Raw genomic sequence first — 18,943 nt, forward strand, 5'->3', positions numbered from 1 at the left:
CTGCTCCTTGCTAATCAGATAAATACTAGCCCTCTGTCAGTTGACACTCACTTTCATCGTTTTTGCTTTTCTGCCTCTCCCCTAAGGAGAGAAACCTACTATATTTGCTGGCTGCATCTGAAAGTCCCTCAGTTTCAAACGAATTTTAGAAAAGAAAAACACACTGATGTGGACTGAATGACATGAGGGGCAGCTGCTTTATGCATCCAATGTTGATTGCCAATTCAAAATCTATACAAGCAATACCTGGGGGTTCACTGCTACAGCCACATATGTGCCAGCTGACAGAGATGCAGCTGCAGTTTATTTGCTGAAGATTTCCTCTTTCAGCTCCCGACCCTCCCCCATATTCAAAGGTTTATTGTTACATAGCTTAACTGACCTACCACAACTTTCATACAGTTGTTTTGGAATTGGATTTAGATTTTCGGTCTAAATGTACGATATTATTAAAATATATAGCTGTGACATAAAAACAATTATTAAAACAAAGACAGACTCTCAGTATCATCAACATGAAGCTAGCATATGTTGTGGCACCATTTTGAAAGTATGCGTTTGCTTAGGTGAACTAAATAATATGACGGCCATCGACGGATATGCGTAGCGCAGAATCAGACAGATGAAAATCACAAATTTCAAACTTATTTCAAAATGCCGGGAGCACAGACACATATGGCAAAGTATTTTCAATATGTAGTTTGTCAAGAATTTGAACAAGAGCTCAGATTTGACATTGGCAGGTAGATTTTAAGTAGGCCTATTATCAAATTTCTCAAATCAAACAAATTGCGCTCTGGCTATAATTACATTTTAACTGAACAGTCTGTTTGTGATGTAAGATAAATTAATCAAATCACATAGGACATAGCTGATTTTGTGCCACATTACAGTAAGAACATAAATTTACCAGACTAACCTCTCATTCGAGCTTTCAGGCAATTTTCTTGCCAGCATGTACACCACAAGTAAAACATCTTAAAACACGTGAAGCACTTACCCTAAACATTCATGCAGGAAAGCCACTTTCTCTTTCGATTGAAATCAAGTTAATTAAAACACGCTCAAAAGTAAGATAGGGTATGTTATAGCGTAAACATTACAAATGCATTTCCTGCTACGTGGTCCATACTTAAAAGTAATAAAAGTACACTAGTTTTTATATTTTATTTCAAAGATAAATATAGACATTAAGGCGTTTTTAAAAATGTGCCTCTAAACCAGTGTTATATAATCACACCAAAGCTACTTCTCCCTAATTACAGAGAAACTCACAGCATAACTTGACGTATGCATTAAATGTAAAACATAATTACCAGGCATAAGAATGGACGAATTTGGCAAACGAAAAAAGCAGTGTTAGTTAAACTAAGGAAAAAATCACAACGCTCAGGCAAATAGGCTATCAATTTCAATGTGTGCTACATTAACGATTCATATACATGATACGACTTATTAGAAGGAAAACGCAGACACAGCAGCCAAGCAGGGTATGTTTGATAAACTACAGACAAATTATATTCCGTGTAACATACACAGATCATGAGGCTGATGAAAAAACACGTTATTTTTTGCCATAAGGCCTACCATTGACACAGAAAGGTAGTTATCTTTGCTTTGATCAAAGAGAGAAACGGCGAGACCCGTCTGGATATATAACGGGCTTTGCGTTCTCAGTTTTCGAAACGAACTGTGTGAGTAGCGAAAAAACTTACCAAATCAGCTTCCGTTTTGTTTTTGTACTCTTAGGAACCGGAAGAAACATTCCTGATTTCCTCCTGAATTCAAGCTAATCGTGATATTTGTCAAGTATATACTTTATGTATACAAAATAAACTGATATGCAAAGGCTGTTACTTCTATTGGATTGCATGCATCTAATTCGATTTCAAAGTATGGCTTGATTTAGAAGTAACATTGTATCCTTGCCTAATCTAAGGCGTGCTCACGGTGGTAGAGTCAAATCATTGGTTGACAAACAGCAATCAGATGCAAATTCCTAACCTCTGAATCAGAGGGGGCCAGCCTACCCCCAATAAAAAGGGATCATCGACAAACACCATATTGAAAACTCGTAGGGACACGGTGCGCGTTCGGATATCTCTTTCATACGTATGTGTGGTTCTAACAACTTTAATTATACGACAGTTTGAATACAGTATATTTTTTTCACTTACTTAGATCTGAGTGCTTACAAGATGAGCCAACTTACTTCACGATTTAAGAGGTATGCCACTCAACTGATTCTCCCTTGATTTCACGTTGTTCATCGCCAGCCAATACCCCCACGTCGAGGTTTTGGCGACGTTCCCTTAGTTAATGATCCCTTTTAACCCATCCCCAGTGGGTGGTGGTGCGGGGTGTTGTGCGTTTGAGAGTAAAACCACAGAAAGTAACCGATGAATGAATGATTGGAGACGTTGTGTGCGCACGCGCTGGTGTTATCGCTGATCAAATCGCCTGCTCTGTTGGGAGAACCAGTTTATACATAATTACATTTTTAATGTCTGTGTCAAGATAAAGCTTTTTTGAAATTTGTCATTGGCGCATTTATTACCGACAGATAAGAAATCGGTTTCATGAATTATTAAACTTTTGTGTTCGACGTTCGAAGGCGGGTTTTTGGCTTCTGTTTCAAGTGTGTTATTTATTTATGATGCTTTGATATTTCGATCATATGCAATCAGATGCACTGCCAACCCCCAAAGCTAACGTAAACTCCCAACAAATAATGTGTAAAATATTTTGAATCTGCTTCCCATTTTAAATTCTAAGCACTGAATTATGTCTATGATTGTATCCACCAGCCACTGGAACAACTGGCAGCGTCTTAGTTTGGATGCATATATAGATTTGGTGATGGGCGAAAATTCCTGTGGGAGACACCTGCTGGATCCTCGCCATTCCTTATACAGTATACACTATTACATCACTTGTTAGTGACCAATGATGTAAACATTTTACATTCGGTTATGGTAAAATTACGCGCCTAGCTTGTTGCCGTGTTATGTTAAACCAGTTTTATATAAGGCACTTCTTTATGTAATTGATTTCAAGGATAGGTTACGCCTACGGTTATGCACACCTGTTATCTGGAACGAATGAAGAAATTGAGACTGACTACGTCGCAACTGGAGACCAAGGTTGATACTCATCTTGTTTTCCGCAGCTGGTTAGACCGCAATTTGACGCAGATTGCTTTGCTCTTGTGCGCTGCCATCTAGTGGAGAAATTAGGTTAAATGTACCCTTAAGTGTCATAGTCCTGCAAATACGCAATCCTCAAAAATAACATACAGTTATAGAACATGCATGTGAATAATTGTGAGGGAATTAATTATGAATACTAAACATAATCCAAATAAATATATAGAAGGGCAGACATAATTAAGCATAAGAGTGAATAACAAACTAAGTAAAGGGATGCATAGAGGTCTACGAGACAAAATGCATCTCAGTGTTGGCAGTGCCATGCGGTGGCTGAGGGACTGCCACACCCACACGCTGCTTGAAGATGCAGGGGAAAGCCCTTTTGAAGGCCTTGCGGAAGTTGGCACCCATGAAAGCGTAGACAATGGGGTTGACACACGAGTTTGTGTAGGACATACAGTGGGCCCAGATCTTCAGCTTGTAGGTGCAATAGTTGTGACGGAAGTACGGACTGAAGGCCTGCACGAGGATGTAGAACTGGATGGGGCCCCAGCACAAGGTGAACAGCAGTACTATCACTACCACCATGTGTGACACTTTGGTCCTCGTGGCAGCTGAGCGCTCCGCCATGAGCTGTATCTGAAAGGTGGAGAGTGACACAAATGCGTCATGCAAACAAATCACATTTTCCTCAGTTCACCTTGACAACACTGGAGAAGTTACATCAAATTATAACTGGAGTTTTCCATCACAACAGTTGTCCTACATTATGTTGCATAAACAATACACAATAATAGGATACATTTTTCAATCCCTATGCCAAATGTAGATAATATATGGAAAAAGAATCTTACTCACTATACCTAATTCAACACTGTGTTAAGGCTCTTATATTTCAACACTGAATGTGCCTGACAAGTACCTGGTGGTTGTTTTCAATTGGCTCCACAGCAGTGTGGCCCATCTGATACAACATAATCACGTAGCACACAGAAATGGTGACAAGTGGGAGCATGTAGACAGCCAAGAAGTTGTACAGAATGAAAGCCTTCTTGTGGAACACAGAGGGGAAGCTCTCTGTGCAGTAGACCTGAGGACCATACCAGTCCCCCACCATGGTCGTGCTATATATGGGTACAGGAACAGATACTAGGAAAGATCCTGCCATGAAGAGAGGCAACCAAAAACTGTTAGCGAGTTGTTGCACTGAAGTGTATTTACAATGCTGGGGAAAGAAGTGAAAAAGGCAGAGGTTTAAAAATATCTGAAATTTGTGTAAAAACATATTTAGCTGCCACACCGTATACTTCAGTCAATGTTGGCAAAGGAATTAGACAATGACTAATTGCAACTGAAAAGCAGCTAAAAGAGACAGGTTTCTAAGTTTCTTAGTTTTCACTAGGGATTACATACTATATGCTTTATTATTAATATACCAGTTGACTCCTGTCCAAAATAAATAGACAGACATGACTACAGAACTGTCCTTACTACAAAGACCTATGTGTTACAAACACAGCCATGATAATCTATTACATTTTAGTGCCATAAGAGCAGTAGCAATGGAGTAATAATTAAATAAAATATGTCTTTTAAGAAAACACTTTATGAGATCTAAGAACATGTAATAACAGTTGGTCATCTCCTCTGATATAAAGTCATCCAAAAATATACCATATGGCAAAATTAAAAATGCATGCAAAAGGGATCAGCTAAAATCATTAACACAGTTTAACAGTGACACGGAGGCAGTGACTAGTAAAAGGTTTAATATGTCTTTTTATACCACTGAAAGTATGTAACTGCACCTACCTATCCAGATTCCCACACTGACCACAGTCGCAACTTGTGGGGTGCGACAGCTCAAAGAACGTAGGGGGCAGACAGTGACGTACAAGCGGTCCACACTCAACGCCGTCAGCGTCACACAGGTTGCCTGCGCAGACACCTGTAATAATACCAGTGGGGAATAGATCGATACTTGTGAAATCCTGATATTTAGACAGCGATTTAACAGTGATGGTGGTCAAATAAACACGGATGAGGTGAATCTAAAGCGCGATTGAACGGGTTAATTCTTTATTAGTCTAACTGTGAAATATTCAAAGTATTCTTTTAAATCCTCTTGGCACAGATCATGTGACATATTCTGTGTACAAAATGACAACAGGCACCAAAACATACACATTTTCAAACGATATTAATGACAGGACAAACTGCGTACACACAGATCATGGAATGAAGTGCATACGCATGCACAGATGTGAATAAAGATACACCAAACGAACGCCAAAAGAATGACGATTCATGAATATATTTCTGAATAAGTTAATTCTGCGGTAGAGGTCTACATATGTTCTCATATTCTTCATTGGGCTTTATCCTTCAATAAAAAAGCTCCTAACCTGTTGTATATAAATGACGAACTTGCACATAAATTCCCCGAAAACCCAGCTGGGCAGCGGGTACAGCATGGCAGTAAACGGTACACAGCACACCAGGAAAATGATATCAGTGGTCGCCAGATTAGCTGTGAAAACACAAGATTCTTCATCTGAGGTTGGAGGGATAAATGACAACACAGAATAACATTTATCTATTAAAATCAATCTATGTCGTCACACAAAATAAACGGAAAACAGAAAAAGGAAATCAATTAATCATAATTTACTTATTGCCTTTGCTAAGAAATTAATATCTTATTATTTCTCGTCTATTCAACCCGAGTGTTCGAAGTAAAAATACGTCAGGAAAGAGAAATATTTAATTTTTTTTTCTTACCAATATAGAAATTCGTTGCTGTCCGCATTTTCTTGTGTTTAGATATCACATAGATGACCAGCGAGTTTCCTGTCAGCCCAACTACCATAAGAAGAGCGAAGAACAGCGGCACCAGCCAGGCATCTACCAGAAAAGGGGGGTCGAGTTGGACTGAACCGTTGCAGAGATGCCCCGACTTGCACGACTCGTTACCAAGATCAGTTGCCATGGCCGAAGTGTTCACAGAAATGCCTACATTGAACATAACCTTTGCGATGAAATTTATCAATTATATATCATCAAAATGCAACTTCAGAAACCACGATTACTCCCTATTTGTCGTACTGTACGTAATAGTTTATCTGTCGAGTGTCGTATGAAGCGGATGGTCGACAACTTCTTCAGAGCGAAAACATGCTGCGATTGTTCTAATAACTTGCAAGATGCTCAGTACGTGTCTTCATATCAGTTAATTCCTATCACAGGAGCATTCTCATGAGAATTGAATTCCTATAGATTTCTTATAAACGCCGCATGTAAATAAAAGAGAATAATGAGTTGTTCTCGTACTTTGCATGGTGTAGGCTACGAAAATGCCTTAGATCTAAAATGACCTGCGCCTCATAATGCTTTTATATGAAAATTCTGCAAGCAGGAGGTGGGGACATATAGTGCGTATTCTGTGCATGTAGACGTTGGGGATTTGCCAAGGTGCAATGTAAGAGTATAAAAATATAAACAATAACAAATTCAAGGCAAAAGAAAGACGTAAAAAGAACTAATCGCAACTCAGCATCAGAACTGATTTTGATTACAGCTTTCCACGACTCATTCTCCCAAGCTGAATTACGGGCAAAGCACAACATGACATGCAGTGTGAGACCTGCGCAAATGATTTGCAACAATTTAATTGGCACTACCCATTCACAAAACTTGTTTTCCTCCACACAGATTAAACTGCTCATTTCCCAATGCTACACACTGTGTCGACTGTATCTCGCCAAGACACCTGCATTGGAGAAAACTATTTGCCGAATAAGGAAGCGCAAGACACCTAACTACTAGTGATGGTGATGATTATTTAAGTGCAATTTTATTTTTGTTTTCGGAGACTATCGAATTATAGCTTATAGGCCTACAGCCCCACCCATAGAATATCTACCATCAAAACACACAGTTTAATTACAACAAAACATACCTTTTTTCACTGCTACGTTGGTCTGGGCCAAGAAGAATATTTTGTATGCCACGTGAATCGCGGCGGTTTATGAAACTTCCTTGATCAGTAATTGAAGTAAGCTATTACTCCTCTATGTAATATCATTTCAGACAAACCTATCATTCGGAGAAAGTGGGTTTCATACACTTAATATGGAATTCTCATATTCTAAAACATATCCAAAGTATTTTTATTGTGTTGTGGGGGAATTTTAACAGTATTATGCCATTGTGGCTTGCAGTCATGAATAATGAATAGGGTAAGCAAGATATCATAAAGGGTAGGCATGATATGTTCATGCTTAATAGACGTTATCTCTTTGCGCATGGGAAGCATGAGGGAGAGCCTAGTGTGAGGAATGTCCGTAAGTACATACACTCTTGAAAGGAGCATGAAAGTATTCACCCCGGACTTTTGTCACATGTTGTTAGGTTACAGCCTGAAACCTGATCAATTTAGATGATTTTTTCCTTTGGATCTACACAACCTGCTCTACACTTTCAAAGTGTTAAAATGGAGGCTAAAATAAATGAATCAAAAACAAAACTCCTAAAAATCCTCTTTGGAAATATATTCACCCCCTTAGCAATAACTCCCCAATACAAGCTCTGTCTCAGCCATTTGCCTTTAGAATTCATCCAATTTGTTGGATGGTGTCCAGCAGTGAATAACTGAATTGGTTAACACTTCAGATTGAACACACCTGTTTGTGCGAGATCCCACCATTGGGCGTTCCATGGAAGGAAATATGAAGTCAAAGGAGCTTTCCCAATAACTCAGGGCAAGTGTTGTGGACAGACACAAGTCAGGGGAGTGATACAGAAAGATTACCGAAGCTGTGAGTATCCCTTGAATTAATTGTCAAGAAGTGAAAGGAACACATAACCACCCAGACTCTTCATTGACCAAGTCATCCTTTAAAACTAAACAGCCAGGGAAGAAGAGCATTGTCAGAGGAGCAACCAGGAGGCTTAGGATAATGCTGAAAGACCTATGATGTTTCCTAACTAAGATGTGAAAAATTGTGAATGAAACAATTGTTCAGGTACTCCACAAATCTGGTCTGTATGGTAAGGTGGCAAGGAGGAAGCCATACTTGGAAAAAGTCATATAAAGTCCTGTTTGGAATATGCAAAAAGGCATGTGGAAGCAAAACGTGGAAGAAAATTTTGTGGTCTAATGAAATAAAAATTGAGTTGTTTGGCTTTAATGTGAAATGCCTGGTGAAAGAAGGGCACTGCTTATCACTCTGACAGCACCTCACTGATGGCAGCATAATGTTGTGAGGTTGCTTTTCATCAGCAGAGACTAGTAAGCTTGTCAGAATCAAAGGAAGAGTGGATGAAGAAATATATAGGCAGATCCTTTGGCAAAACCTAAAACAATCTGCAAAAGACCTGAAACTAGAATGGGGGTTCATCTTTCAACAGGATAATGACCCCAAACAGAGTCAAAGCGACCCTACAGTGGCTTAAAAACAAGAAAGTGAATGTCCTAGAGTGACCAAGTCAAAGTCCAGATTTAAATCCAATAGAAAATCTCTGGCAGGAGCTGAAGATTACCGAACACCACCAGTCACCACATAATGTGCAACAGCTAAGAGCAGTTATGTATGGAAGAGTAGGCAAAAATGAAACCCGCAAAATGTGAAAAGCTTGTGGAAAACTTGCCACAAAAAAACTGTAATTGCTGCCCAGGGAGGAACAACTAAATGTAAAATAATCCAAAAGGATCAATACTTATCCGAGCTGGAGTGTTCTGTTTTCTATTTTTTGTTCAATTATCTTTTTCGATAAAAATGATTTTTCCCCATTTAAAAGTTGAATACATTTTGTTTATTGTAGGGAAAAAATCCTAATGCATGTAACTTCCAGGTTGTAACACAACAAAATATTTTCTCCGGCCACTGTATGAGAATAAATGTCCATGTCAGAAAACGTGTGTATGTGGTCATGTTCACACATGTGAAGCATGTTTGTATTGTAAGGGTATGTGAAGGATTTTTTTCAGAAGCCCAAGCACAAAATATGGGTACACAACCCATTATCTTTATTTCAACTTATATCTACATTTAAAGCAAAACATTGCTTTCACTCAAGATGATTAAAATAATTTGATTAAACCTGACAAATCTGTGGAGAGCTGAGCTGTGAAAGATTTGTTAACATTCATACAGGGTGCCCACAAAATACACTATATGGACAAAAGTATTAGGACACCTGACCATTACGCCAACAGGGACTGTAATGACATTGTATTCAAATAAATATACTTTAATACTTTTGCAGCTATAACAGCTTCCACTCTTCTTGGAAGGCTTTCCACAAGATTTTGGAGTGTTTCTGTGGGAATTTGCGCCCATTCATTCTGTAGAGCATTTATGAGGTCAGGCACTGACGTTGGACAAGAAGGCCTGGCTCGCAATCTCTGTTCCAGTTCATCCCAAAGGTGCTCGATGGGGTTAAGGTCAGGGCTCTGTGCGGGCCAGTCAAGTTCTTCCACAAGCATAGCATTGTCCAAAATGTCTTGGTATGCTGAAGCATTAAGATTTCCCTTCACTGGAGATAAGGGGCCTAGCCCAAACCCTGAAAAACAGGCGTGGTCAAATACTTTTGTCCATATAGTGTATATTGTATGACACATGTATGTTTTTCTTTAAAGTTTTGTACACTGGCATCAGAGCAGAACGCAGAGGGAATGGTGTGGGCAAGTGTGTTTGTGGAAGTACCTGTACGTGCTGGTGCAGTACTGTTTGTGGTAGTAGGAAATGCATGATACAGCAAAGGTTTCATTTTGAGTCCTATGGCTAAAAAACTACAAATTGAACTACAATATGAGTGTTTCCTTGTCTAGCTCAAAAGCTCTCAGAGTAATGCAGTTAAGCATAAAGCTACAATGAATAATAGAATGTTGAATGAGAACACTTAATATGAGAAACAATGGATCGTAACATAGTGAGTAAAAATTATACAAATTCAGCCCACTATGATTATTTTACAAGAAATTATAACCCATTTCTGTCTACAGGATTTGAATCAACATTTATTTAAGTCCTTGTTCATTCCAGAATTGTGTGGTTAATAATTACCTGTACAACAGTTCTTCCTCAGTACTGGTGACATACCCATAGGACTTGCAAGAGATAAAAGCATTTTCAGCAACAGAAATCACACCACCACATTAAGCTTGTTACTTAATTCCAAATACAATTTGATTTTGACACCCAGTTACACATCTGAACATTCCACTAAAAAGTGAAAGCCCTTTTTTCTTATGGTTTATTAAATCATGAAACCATCATGAATGTTGACCCTACTGTGAAAGATTACTCTTACTAGAAAAAGTTACATACTATCTTTTAAAAAGGATTTTCACAAGTGAGTGAAATTTAACCATAAAATGAAATGTTTTTTTCAATGTTGGCAACATCAAACTATTCATAATAAACTCATAAAGGTAGCACTGTAATAGTTCGTGGAAAAAGGGGATTAATTAGGGACTGAGTCAATACTCCAGTTGATCACTTTAAAATGGCCACATTGTATAAAAGTATTATAATCTGGAGACAATATGAAGTTCTGGAAAAACATTCTGAGGCGGCTGAATGCTTAAGAGACTTTGGAGTGAACTTGACATAGGCACACACAAACACATGCGTGCACAGTCATACAGCAAACTTTGGTTATTGACACAAATGGCTAATCTAGTGTCTCTGTACCCTTGAGTTCATATAAAATCAAAAGGACCTGGATGTACGCTTCCTCCTCTGCACCTTGTATAAATACACGCTCACGCAAATGTACATGTGCATATAAATAAACATTTCACTGACACATCCTCATGCATACATAAGGCTTAAGTGCTAGTAAATGGTTTGCAAATGTGAAGTGTGTGCACTTAAATCCTACTACAAAAAAGAATTGATCAGTTGAATCTCTGTTGAAATTCCAAGTGCTTTGTGTGTGCCTTATTTGACAACTCAAGGCTACTGTTAGACAGTAATAATGCAGTACCTGATAACTCTCATATCGACAGGATGGTATGTACACTTTTACAGGTGGACAAGAATGTAATGTATCAGACAGATTACGCTTATCTATAATCTACAACGTTCAGATGACAATTGTTTTGATTGACCTGCATTAAAAAAACACTTTAAAAAACAGCACCAGAATCCTTCTGGAATCCTATTACTCTGATGAACAGAGATAGTGACAATGACCTTCCTTCCCGAGAACAGATGAGAACCAGGCTGACATAAAAACTGGTTCATATTTAGAGTTCAAAAGAACGATGTAATATGAAAATTAAATACTGAATCAATATTGCTCATTTTAAAATAATTATTCTAAATGCAGTACAAATGCAATTGGATCGATGCTTAGTTTTGTAATCCATCTTTTGAGTTGTTCACTTTGCAATACACTTGCATTATAAACAAAATATGCACTGGATTTTCTTCTGAAATGAAACAAATGAAAGTATGCAGATTCTATTGAATGGATCATTTGGAATTCCTATAAAATCATGGCCATGTATTTTCCAGTATGCTGCCAATAAATAGAGAAAATAACCCCTTATTAGCTCCATAATGATCACAGAAACGCAGACATATAAAGCACACCAGAAGCATATTACTTAAATGAAAGAAGAAATAACTTCCCAAAAATAATTTCATGCAGAAACAAACCTGAGTGCATCCTACACTTTCTTACAAGAAGAGTACGTTGTGGATGCAGTCATGGATAAAACAATACATTCGCAACCAACAATAAGAATGCTGTGCAAAGTATGATAAGTCGTAACTTAGATTTTCTATACATAAATATTACCTATTTGGATGTGCTGTGCCCCCATTTCATTAAAAGATGAGCAACACACCATACAAACTAACTTTCAGGCAGGACGAGCAATCTAAAGGTTTGTGCTCTCTGAGACAGTTTCCCTGTCCTTCCCCTCTCATTCTCTGAAGTGGTGCCTCCAGCTGCACACCTAAGGTATACATTCAGGACACAAACCAGGTCTTTTCACTCTAAAGCTGCTTACTGAAGTTATACTGGCAAAGTAATAAGTACAGGCTGCAGTGTGATGCACAGATTCTCTCCCTCCCATCCAGAATGCCTTTCTCAGCTCAGCTGTTCCAGGTAGGCAGACAGCAGAGGCCTTGGGGGCAGGAACTCCTCTTGTTTATTCACCACCTCCGTCTGGCGAGCACCATTGCAGTCAGAACCTGGATTTCATCACACACACCAGTGCAAAAGTCAGGGACTGTCTGACTCAGAAAAAAGTTATGCCACATCACCGAACATAAGCTCAGGTCCATGTGCAATATATTTTTATTATTTTACACCTCAGACATAGGGTAGAAGCATATTCCATATGGCTGCTATTAGAACACGCAGTAAGATTTTTCAGCCATATGATAACAGTCATTCTGAGTTTGCTACGATTTTTCCTGAAAATCAGTGCCTCCAGCTGAGACCATATACTGGCTTAACAGCAAAGATCTTGTATTTTATCAGGTGCTTACAAGCTGTAATTGTTGATATGAGCACCTCCAAGTTATGATTAAATTTCCAGCAAAAATATTTTTCATTAGTATTGCAATGAGTGTGCATCCAAGCTAACTAGATGGACATGCCTATGACAAAGAATTCAACAAGATGCTGGATCTGAACAGATTCTATAGCATTTACTTTACCCTAATGGAAATTTTTAATGTGACACAGGCCATGGGCACACTTTCAGTTATGGCTCAAACAGATGCTCAGTTTGGTTAAACAAGACCAAACAAAGCTGGTAAGTGTATATTCACAAAGGCCTATTCTTAATGAACAGAACAGAAAAGAAGCTTTTGCACTATTTTACTGAAGTCCACTCAGAAATATTACCTACAAAATGAGTGAATAGGTACAGAAGAATCATTGGAAAAGTGCTATTTTACTGTTACATTTTACAGAGCTGTACTGTAATGGAGTTACAGAAGCTGTCTAGGAATACAAACAGCTCCTTGTTACCAACATTCAGTGGGTGTACCGATTACGTCATCTGTTGTATGGGTGTGCCGCCAGGTCATCAAGACAAAAACACACGGAAAGAAGTGAAAGGTGACTAGCATACAGCATGGCAGGCTATGACTCCTCAATTTCAAAAAGCATGTGATATGTCAGCCCTGCCTCCAATGCTGCTGCCAACTTACAAAACATGGCAGGTATAGATCATACTGTGTGTTCAGACATCATTTATGATTTCTTAAACTTTAAAGAAATGGCTTACCGTGACCAAAAATACTTACTTGCTGAAACGAGGTCCATGTACTGGCAGACAGCATGAAGCAGCAGTCTCTCATAACTAATTTCACAAACAAAACAATTGTAACAGAGTGTGTGGTGATTTAATGGTTTCAGATTTAATATATTGCCAGACAACAAATAAATAATAAACATTTCATAAAGTATACCAAACAAAGTAATATAACATATTGACTTTTACAAGACACACTTTAGGGTTAATGTCAAAGCAGACTCTTGGAGCCATACAAACCTGCTGCCAAGTCTAGTGATGTAAACAGAATGGGGCTGAGCAGCGAAAAAACGCAACAGATCCTCCTCCAGTACTTCCAACGTCCCCTGAACCAGCAAATGAAGAAGAACACCATAGTGAGAGGATAAATTGATGAATTTATGGGAATTATGTTTAAAAAATTACCAAAGGTTCCTTATTTATCATCCATTTTCTTTAGAATTCTCTGACTTCCTCCAGTTATATATACACATTTTTCTTAAACCAATTTCCACATCTAAGTCAAATGTTACCTCACCAACATATCACATTTCTAGTGAATACAGATTTACTATGGATACAAAAGACCAATTCCTATTAAAAAAGATAACACTAAGTAGAACACTAACACCAGCTTAGTCACTTTAGGATGAATTAAACCTGATGTGACACATAAGTTCCCTTTTATCATGATCTCAACCCCTTCAGAAAGACAAATGATGTGGGTGTGGAATTAGTTATTATTCAAAGCAACTACAGTATCATGATTAAACAGAGGTGTGCATTTGCAGATTATAACACTCACAAGGGGAATCTGTTTGCGCTTCAGTGTAGTTCTCAGCCTTCGGTCAATCCTCTGGAAGTAGTCCTGAACGTTGTAAGCTGGATCCACTAAAGAGGAGGAAAGGTGACATCAGTGATATAGCACATTACCTAGGCACACTGGAGCACATACATGACACCCCCAAGGTGAACCTCATCAGCCAGTTGAACACACTTGTGTCAGAGTGGGACATCATGCCTTTGAGGAAGAGCTCCCTCTCCGTTTCCTGAGCTTCCAATGTCAGGAAGACAACTGTACTTGGATTCAGTTAACTCATCAGTTGAACGATGGCACTGAAATTCAATACCATAAATCAAGGCACACTGACGAGACCCTACAGTTTTACTCTTCAGGTTAATTTGCGTGACATATGTCGTCCCTGGTCTGGGGCAATGATCAGTCTCACCCTCTCTCTGGTCCTTAGAGAGCTTCGTAGTGCGGCTTCTCTGTGCCTCCTCCTCCAGAAGAGCCAGTAGCTTTTCCTGCTCTTCACCGGAGCGATTCATGAAGTCATTCCAGGACTGGGAGACAAGGGGGGAAATGCACTAGCCCTTTCAGATCATAGACCTTTTTCCAAAACATGGTTAGAGCCTCGGTATGCCACCCCAATAATAACCCAGATCCAGAAAGGGGCAATAGTCCTGGAGGATCAAACATGTGAAACGGTTCACGGTGTATTCTTTAATAGGAAAAGATCCTAAAGGTTTAGGTCTAGTTTATGGAAATAGACACATGCAGCATTGATTGCTGGAAGAAAGAGACCTACCTGGACATAGCTGCCATTGGTACAGGCTTCTGTGAAGATAGAGGGTGAGGCAGGGTCTCCACATATTTCCCCTTCATCTTTGGAGCACTCATCTCTCTCTAAGAGGTTGGCCAGGTAGCGAGCTGTTCATTTTCATTGTAAAAGAGAGAGATGAAAATTGAGGTTTTACCAATGCTCTATGTGCTAAACTATTTTTAGATCATTAAATATGAAACAACTCGGTTTCCATACACTCATGCCAGTTAAATGAACAGAATTGTTTCTTATAAAACTTGATATATAAATATTTCTAACACCTCTTAAAAAATGTTTGTGCAGCGTAGTTTACTCAACTTACTATTATGTAGGACCTAATATGGTCTACAACACAGTCAGATAAGAACATTTCTGAAACTTTGAAACATGCAGGGACAGGGAAGAGGGTTGAAAACATGAAGGCTTACTGTTCTCCTGTCGTCTCAGACTCTTCCGGCCTTTAGCTTTCGGGGTGAGGTCAGAGTTGCGTATGGCCTGGTTGATAAAGAACTGTTTCCTCTTGGCAGGAGACACACGTTTGCCTGGGGAGCCCGGCAAAGAGGTGCGGTGCTCTTCTGTCAGGCTGGGGAGACATCTGAAAAAAACAAACTATGCATAAATTAAGTGCACTTTGAGCATGTTTAAAGCACAGGGTGAATGCTTTCTTTTTCAGAGCAGGTTTACGCATACTTACTAACATGTTTTCAAAACCCTTGGAAGATTCCTCTCTCTTATTTCACTAATTACTGTGACTTGATCTGCATCTGCAGAAATCTATTGTTTGTACCATTCCAGCTCTGTTGGCTAAAGCCAGCCAAGAATATGGACTTGCCAGCCTGAGCAGCTCAGCACTTAGACACGAGCGCTGTAATCAGTGTAACTAGGGTTACATCATCTTTGAGGTGGTTAACTCCTCAAAGGTGGATAACTGTTTATAATTTCAATTGTACCAAGCCTTATTAAAAGATAGGAAGCTGCCATTTCATGTGGCACCCACACCCTGTAATGTGTGAAGATAACATCCATATACACTGCATGTATTTTAGACACTTTAGTCAAATATTTGAGCCTGCTAGAACACAAATGCTTTGAAATATCATTGTGTAACAAATTATTAATAATTACTGTCATTCTGTATGGCTGTGACAGTACTGTTTGCTATTGCTACATATGGCGAAAATGTACTCATGTACTTTTTTTTCCGGATTAATTACTGTATTCGTATTGTGTGGCAGTCATATTGTGCATGGAAAATATGAACAGATGTGCATAAAATCCAATTTTCCTGGTCTGTGCCTTTCACAACCCACAAATGTACATTTACAATATGATAAGCACTGACTAAATTGATTAAAATTGACAGTGTAAAGTGGCAGAGGCCAGCATGCGTGATTCACCAAAGCTAGAGTTGGTTATCATAATAACTTAGCAATGTGTCTGACCGAATCATGCCAATTCAATAGCACATTGGATATGACTTTTTTGGTCACATTTAAATCCTTCTGTTCAAAAGAAGAAAGACAAATCAATGGATTTTCAGAAAATAAATGTTACTGATATGTAGTTACTTCACTGAACTGTGGACTTTTTCATTCTCCTGACTACTGAACATATCTGTCATTTTTAGACTAGATTCTTGCAGATTTGTCTTGCTCCCTTCTACTTCAGAAGCCTACTAGAAACGACTTAGCCAGCTACCAAACAAGCTAGCCATCGGTTCCAAGCATTTCAAGGGATGGCAAAGTACCCACATTTTATATTCGACCACAGACTAGTGAGCTGACTCTTCTGACGAACTCCAGTTTGATCGATCAGAGACTGATCAGGCTCATCCAACTCAGTGTTTATATCACGCTTCTTATTATTACATTTTGGTCTAAAAACCTAAGCCTAATGTATGTGTCACTGTGTCCATTATCTTTGACAGGGCGTTCAGAATACTATCATTTTACTCTTACTTTCGCCATAAACGCTTTAAGTCTTTACGAATGCTCGGTATGCTCCACCAACTCAGTGTTAAATCAACTGTTCACATACACTGAAATTCATCCAGTAAAAATTATCATTTATACTGTGACCCTGTGCTTTTCAGTTGTATTAGGGAGAAATGCTGCCCCTCCCACATTAAAACGTACAAACGTTACTCACTACAAACCCTTATAGCTATCTAAGGTGGCTAGTTAACTGTTGGACAACTTGGCGATTTCCTGACTTAAGTCAAAACAGAAAATTGAAATAAAATAATGACAGCTTCAACACAGCTACAAATATTCTACCTAGCTGGTCTTAACACCTAGTTCAACACTGAAGTTGTCTACAAGACTTTTATGGGCTGCAAGCCCCCATGTAATTTAGCCGGCTAGCGGCAAAAGGAGCGTTTGACGTAGCTAGACCGAAGCGCAGAAAGTTGGATATGAGCACTGGGGAATGAAGTGTACTAACGTTAGCTACATAGTAACAGCTACCTAACACTTAGTAGATAGCCGACTGTGCTACTTGCTTTCCAAACAAGGACAAAACCAGCCATGGAAAAATAGGTCATAGGTGGTTAGCAAGCAAAGTAATAACCTAATTTCACAGCGCACACTGTGATGGTCAGCAAGCAAGCCTAAGATAGCTAACACGACATATCAATTATATGTACTTTAACGCTAAATTATACCACTACATAGCAAGTAACATTTCGTCAAAATGTTTATTAGCTAGACCTAGCTGGTTAGAAGATGTATGCTACTAGGTCGATCGGTCAGTACACAGCCGGTTAGCAACCTCAAAATGGCGTCAGTGGAGGGTTGAGAAAATACAGGAACAGTGGCTTGCTCACAAACTACTCAACTAAATGACTTGGAAACAATTAAACTAGCAACTCATTCATATACTACAATGTTACCCAGCTTCTTTGGCTAACATAATCCATCTTAGTTAACGTTACATTCACTTGACACTATCCTGGAACGATGCAGCCAATTGAACGCCTAACGTAACGTTAGCTGTATTACTGGCTAACACTAGCGAGCTGGACTGAAAGAGAAACCTTAAAATAACCGAAAAGCTAGCTAACTTAGGTAGCCACGCACATTACGTTCATTACGGTTTGGCAGCTTTCAACATAGCAAAATACTCCTATTAAAATCATTTAACAATGAATGCACCCGATTCACAATATGCTCGTCGGCTGCAGCTATAATGTTACCATTAATTTTAGCCATCGATTTATTTTACCAGCAGACTAGCAAGATATGCTTACTAGCTAGCAAGCTAACGTTTGTATAACTACAAAAAAGAACTGAAGAAAGCGGACGTAAAGACAACTTGGCTACAATCTATTCCTTGGATAGTTAACGTTTTCTACCTCACTACCAAGCTAGCTGTATTTAAAACAAATCGACACACTGCCATTAAGTACTGCGCTGGACTGGTGTCTAGCTACCTATGTTTATACCCAACCATATTATCACTTACATATAAGCTTGTTCTTCGTTGTTGTTGTTGTTGCTGTTGGTCAACACAACCATTTTACGTTAGCGAAGAAGTTACCTACACCGACAGCTACCTACCCAACCAAACAGTTTTAGAACAGAATACGCAAAACGCGTAAATTTTTAGCTAGCTCTAATTTAATTGGTTGGTCGTCTTGCGGTAGAAACAATTCGTGCGTCCAACGTCGCCAGAAGCTGCCGAGGTGAAGATGCTGTACGGAAGTGAAAAGACGACCACGCCTGCATGGCATTGTCAGTTGAACTCAATGTCCAACATATTCAAGGACAACAGCACAAATGAAAAAGTAGGCTATAGGTAATGCTAAAGAAAAAAAAAGTGATTAAAAAAAATCTGTCTCCCTTCATTAGTTATATTGCGTCCACTAACTCAATGATTTGTGTCATTCTTGTTACCATTATTCGTATCTGCGTTGTTATAAACATGAGTGA

The 18,943-nt window shown here is 38.9% G+C and overlaps 3 protein-coding genes across 5 annotated transcripts in view; all 3 read right to left on the bottom strand.

Moving 5' to 3' along the window:
• The window catches only part of arid3a (AT rich interactive domain 3A (BRIGHT-like)), a 32,390-nt gene extending 30,557 nt beyond the window's left edge, over positions 1-1,833 (bottom strand). For 2 of the 3 annotated variants that reach the window (XM_036521644.1, XM_036521643.1), the window contains exon 1: positions 1,716-1,833. The gene's annotated coding sequence lies outside the window, so the exon portion shown is untranslated. Of the gene's footprint in view, positions 1-1,000; positions 1,067-1,715 lie in introns of those variants that run through there. The other variant, XM_036521645.1, reaches the window with a different exon arrangement.
• Positions 1,834-3,434: 1,601 nt separating this feature from the next.
• LOC118771373 (G-protein coupled receptor 54-like) lies at positions 3,435-7,866 on the bottom strand. Its single transcript, XM_036519354.1, has 6 exons — positions 7,852-7,866; positions 5,931-6,177; positions 5,555-5,679; positions 4,962-5,097; positions 4,072-4,310; positions 3,435-3,788 (listed from the first exon to the last, which is right to left on the bottom strand). The coding sequence occupies exons 1-6, from the start codon at positions 7,864-7,866 to the stop codon at positions 3,435-3,437; spliced, it is 1,116 nt and encodes a 371-aa protein (XP_036375247.1).
• A 2,292-nt stretch (positions 7,867-10,158) lies between these two features.
• r3hdm4 (R3H domain containing 4) lies at positions 10,159-18,682 on the bottom strand. Its single transcript, XM_036521340.1, has 8 exons — positions 18,477-18,682; positions 15,443-15,609; positions 15,000-15,121; positions 14,640-14,754; positions 14,216-14,301; positions 13,672-13,757; positions 13,424-13,479; positions 10,159-12,358 (listed from the first exon to the last, which is right to left on the bottom strand). The coding sequence occupies exons 1-8, from the start codon at positions 18,527-18,529 to the stop codon at positions 12,255-12,257; spliced, it is 789 nt and encodes a 262-aa protein (XP_036377233.1). The 5' UTR covers positions 18,530-18,682; the 3' UTR covers positions 10,159-12,254.
• Positions 18,683-18,943: the final 261 nt, after the last annotated feature.

This window comes from Megalops cyprinoides, chromosome 2, assembly GCF_013368585.1.
Source record: "Megalops cyprinoides isolate fMegCyp1 chromosome 2, fMegCyp1.pri, whole genome shotgun sequence".
NCBI lineage: Eukaryota > Metazoa > Chordata > Actinopteri > Elopiformes > Megalopidae > Megalops > Megalops cyprinoides.

Excerpts from the sequence above, each read along its gene's own strand:
- LOC118771373 (XM_036519354.1), bottom strand. Across the intron at positions 5,098-5,554 it reads TCGTCATTTATATACAACAG|GTGTCTGCGCAGGCAACCTG; the intron begins GTTAGGAGCTTT and ends GTATTATTACAG. Across the intron at positions 4,311-4,961 it reads CAGTGTGGGAATCTGGATAG|GATCTTTCCTAGTATCTGTT; the intron begins GTAGGTGCAGTT and ends TCTTCATGGCAG.
- r3hdm4 (XM_036521340.1), bottom strand. The coding sequence starts at position 18,529 with ATGGTTGTGTTGACCAACAGCAACAACAACAACAACGAAGAACAAGCT. Across the intron at positions 15,122-15,442 it reads TCTGAGACGACAGGAGAACA|CTCGCTACCTGGCCAACCTC; the intron begins GTAAGCCTTCAT and ends GAAAATGAACAG. Across the intron at positions 12,359-13,423 it reads CATGGACCTCGTTTCAGCAA|GTTCTGACTGCAATGGTGCT; the intron begins GTAAGTATTTTT and ends GATGAAATCCAG.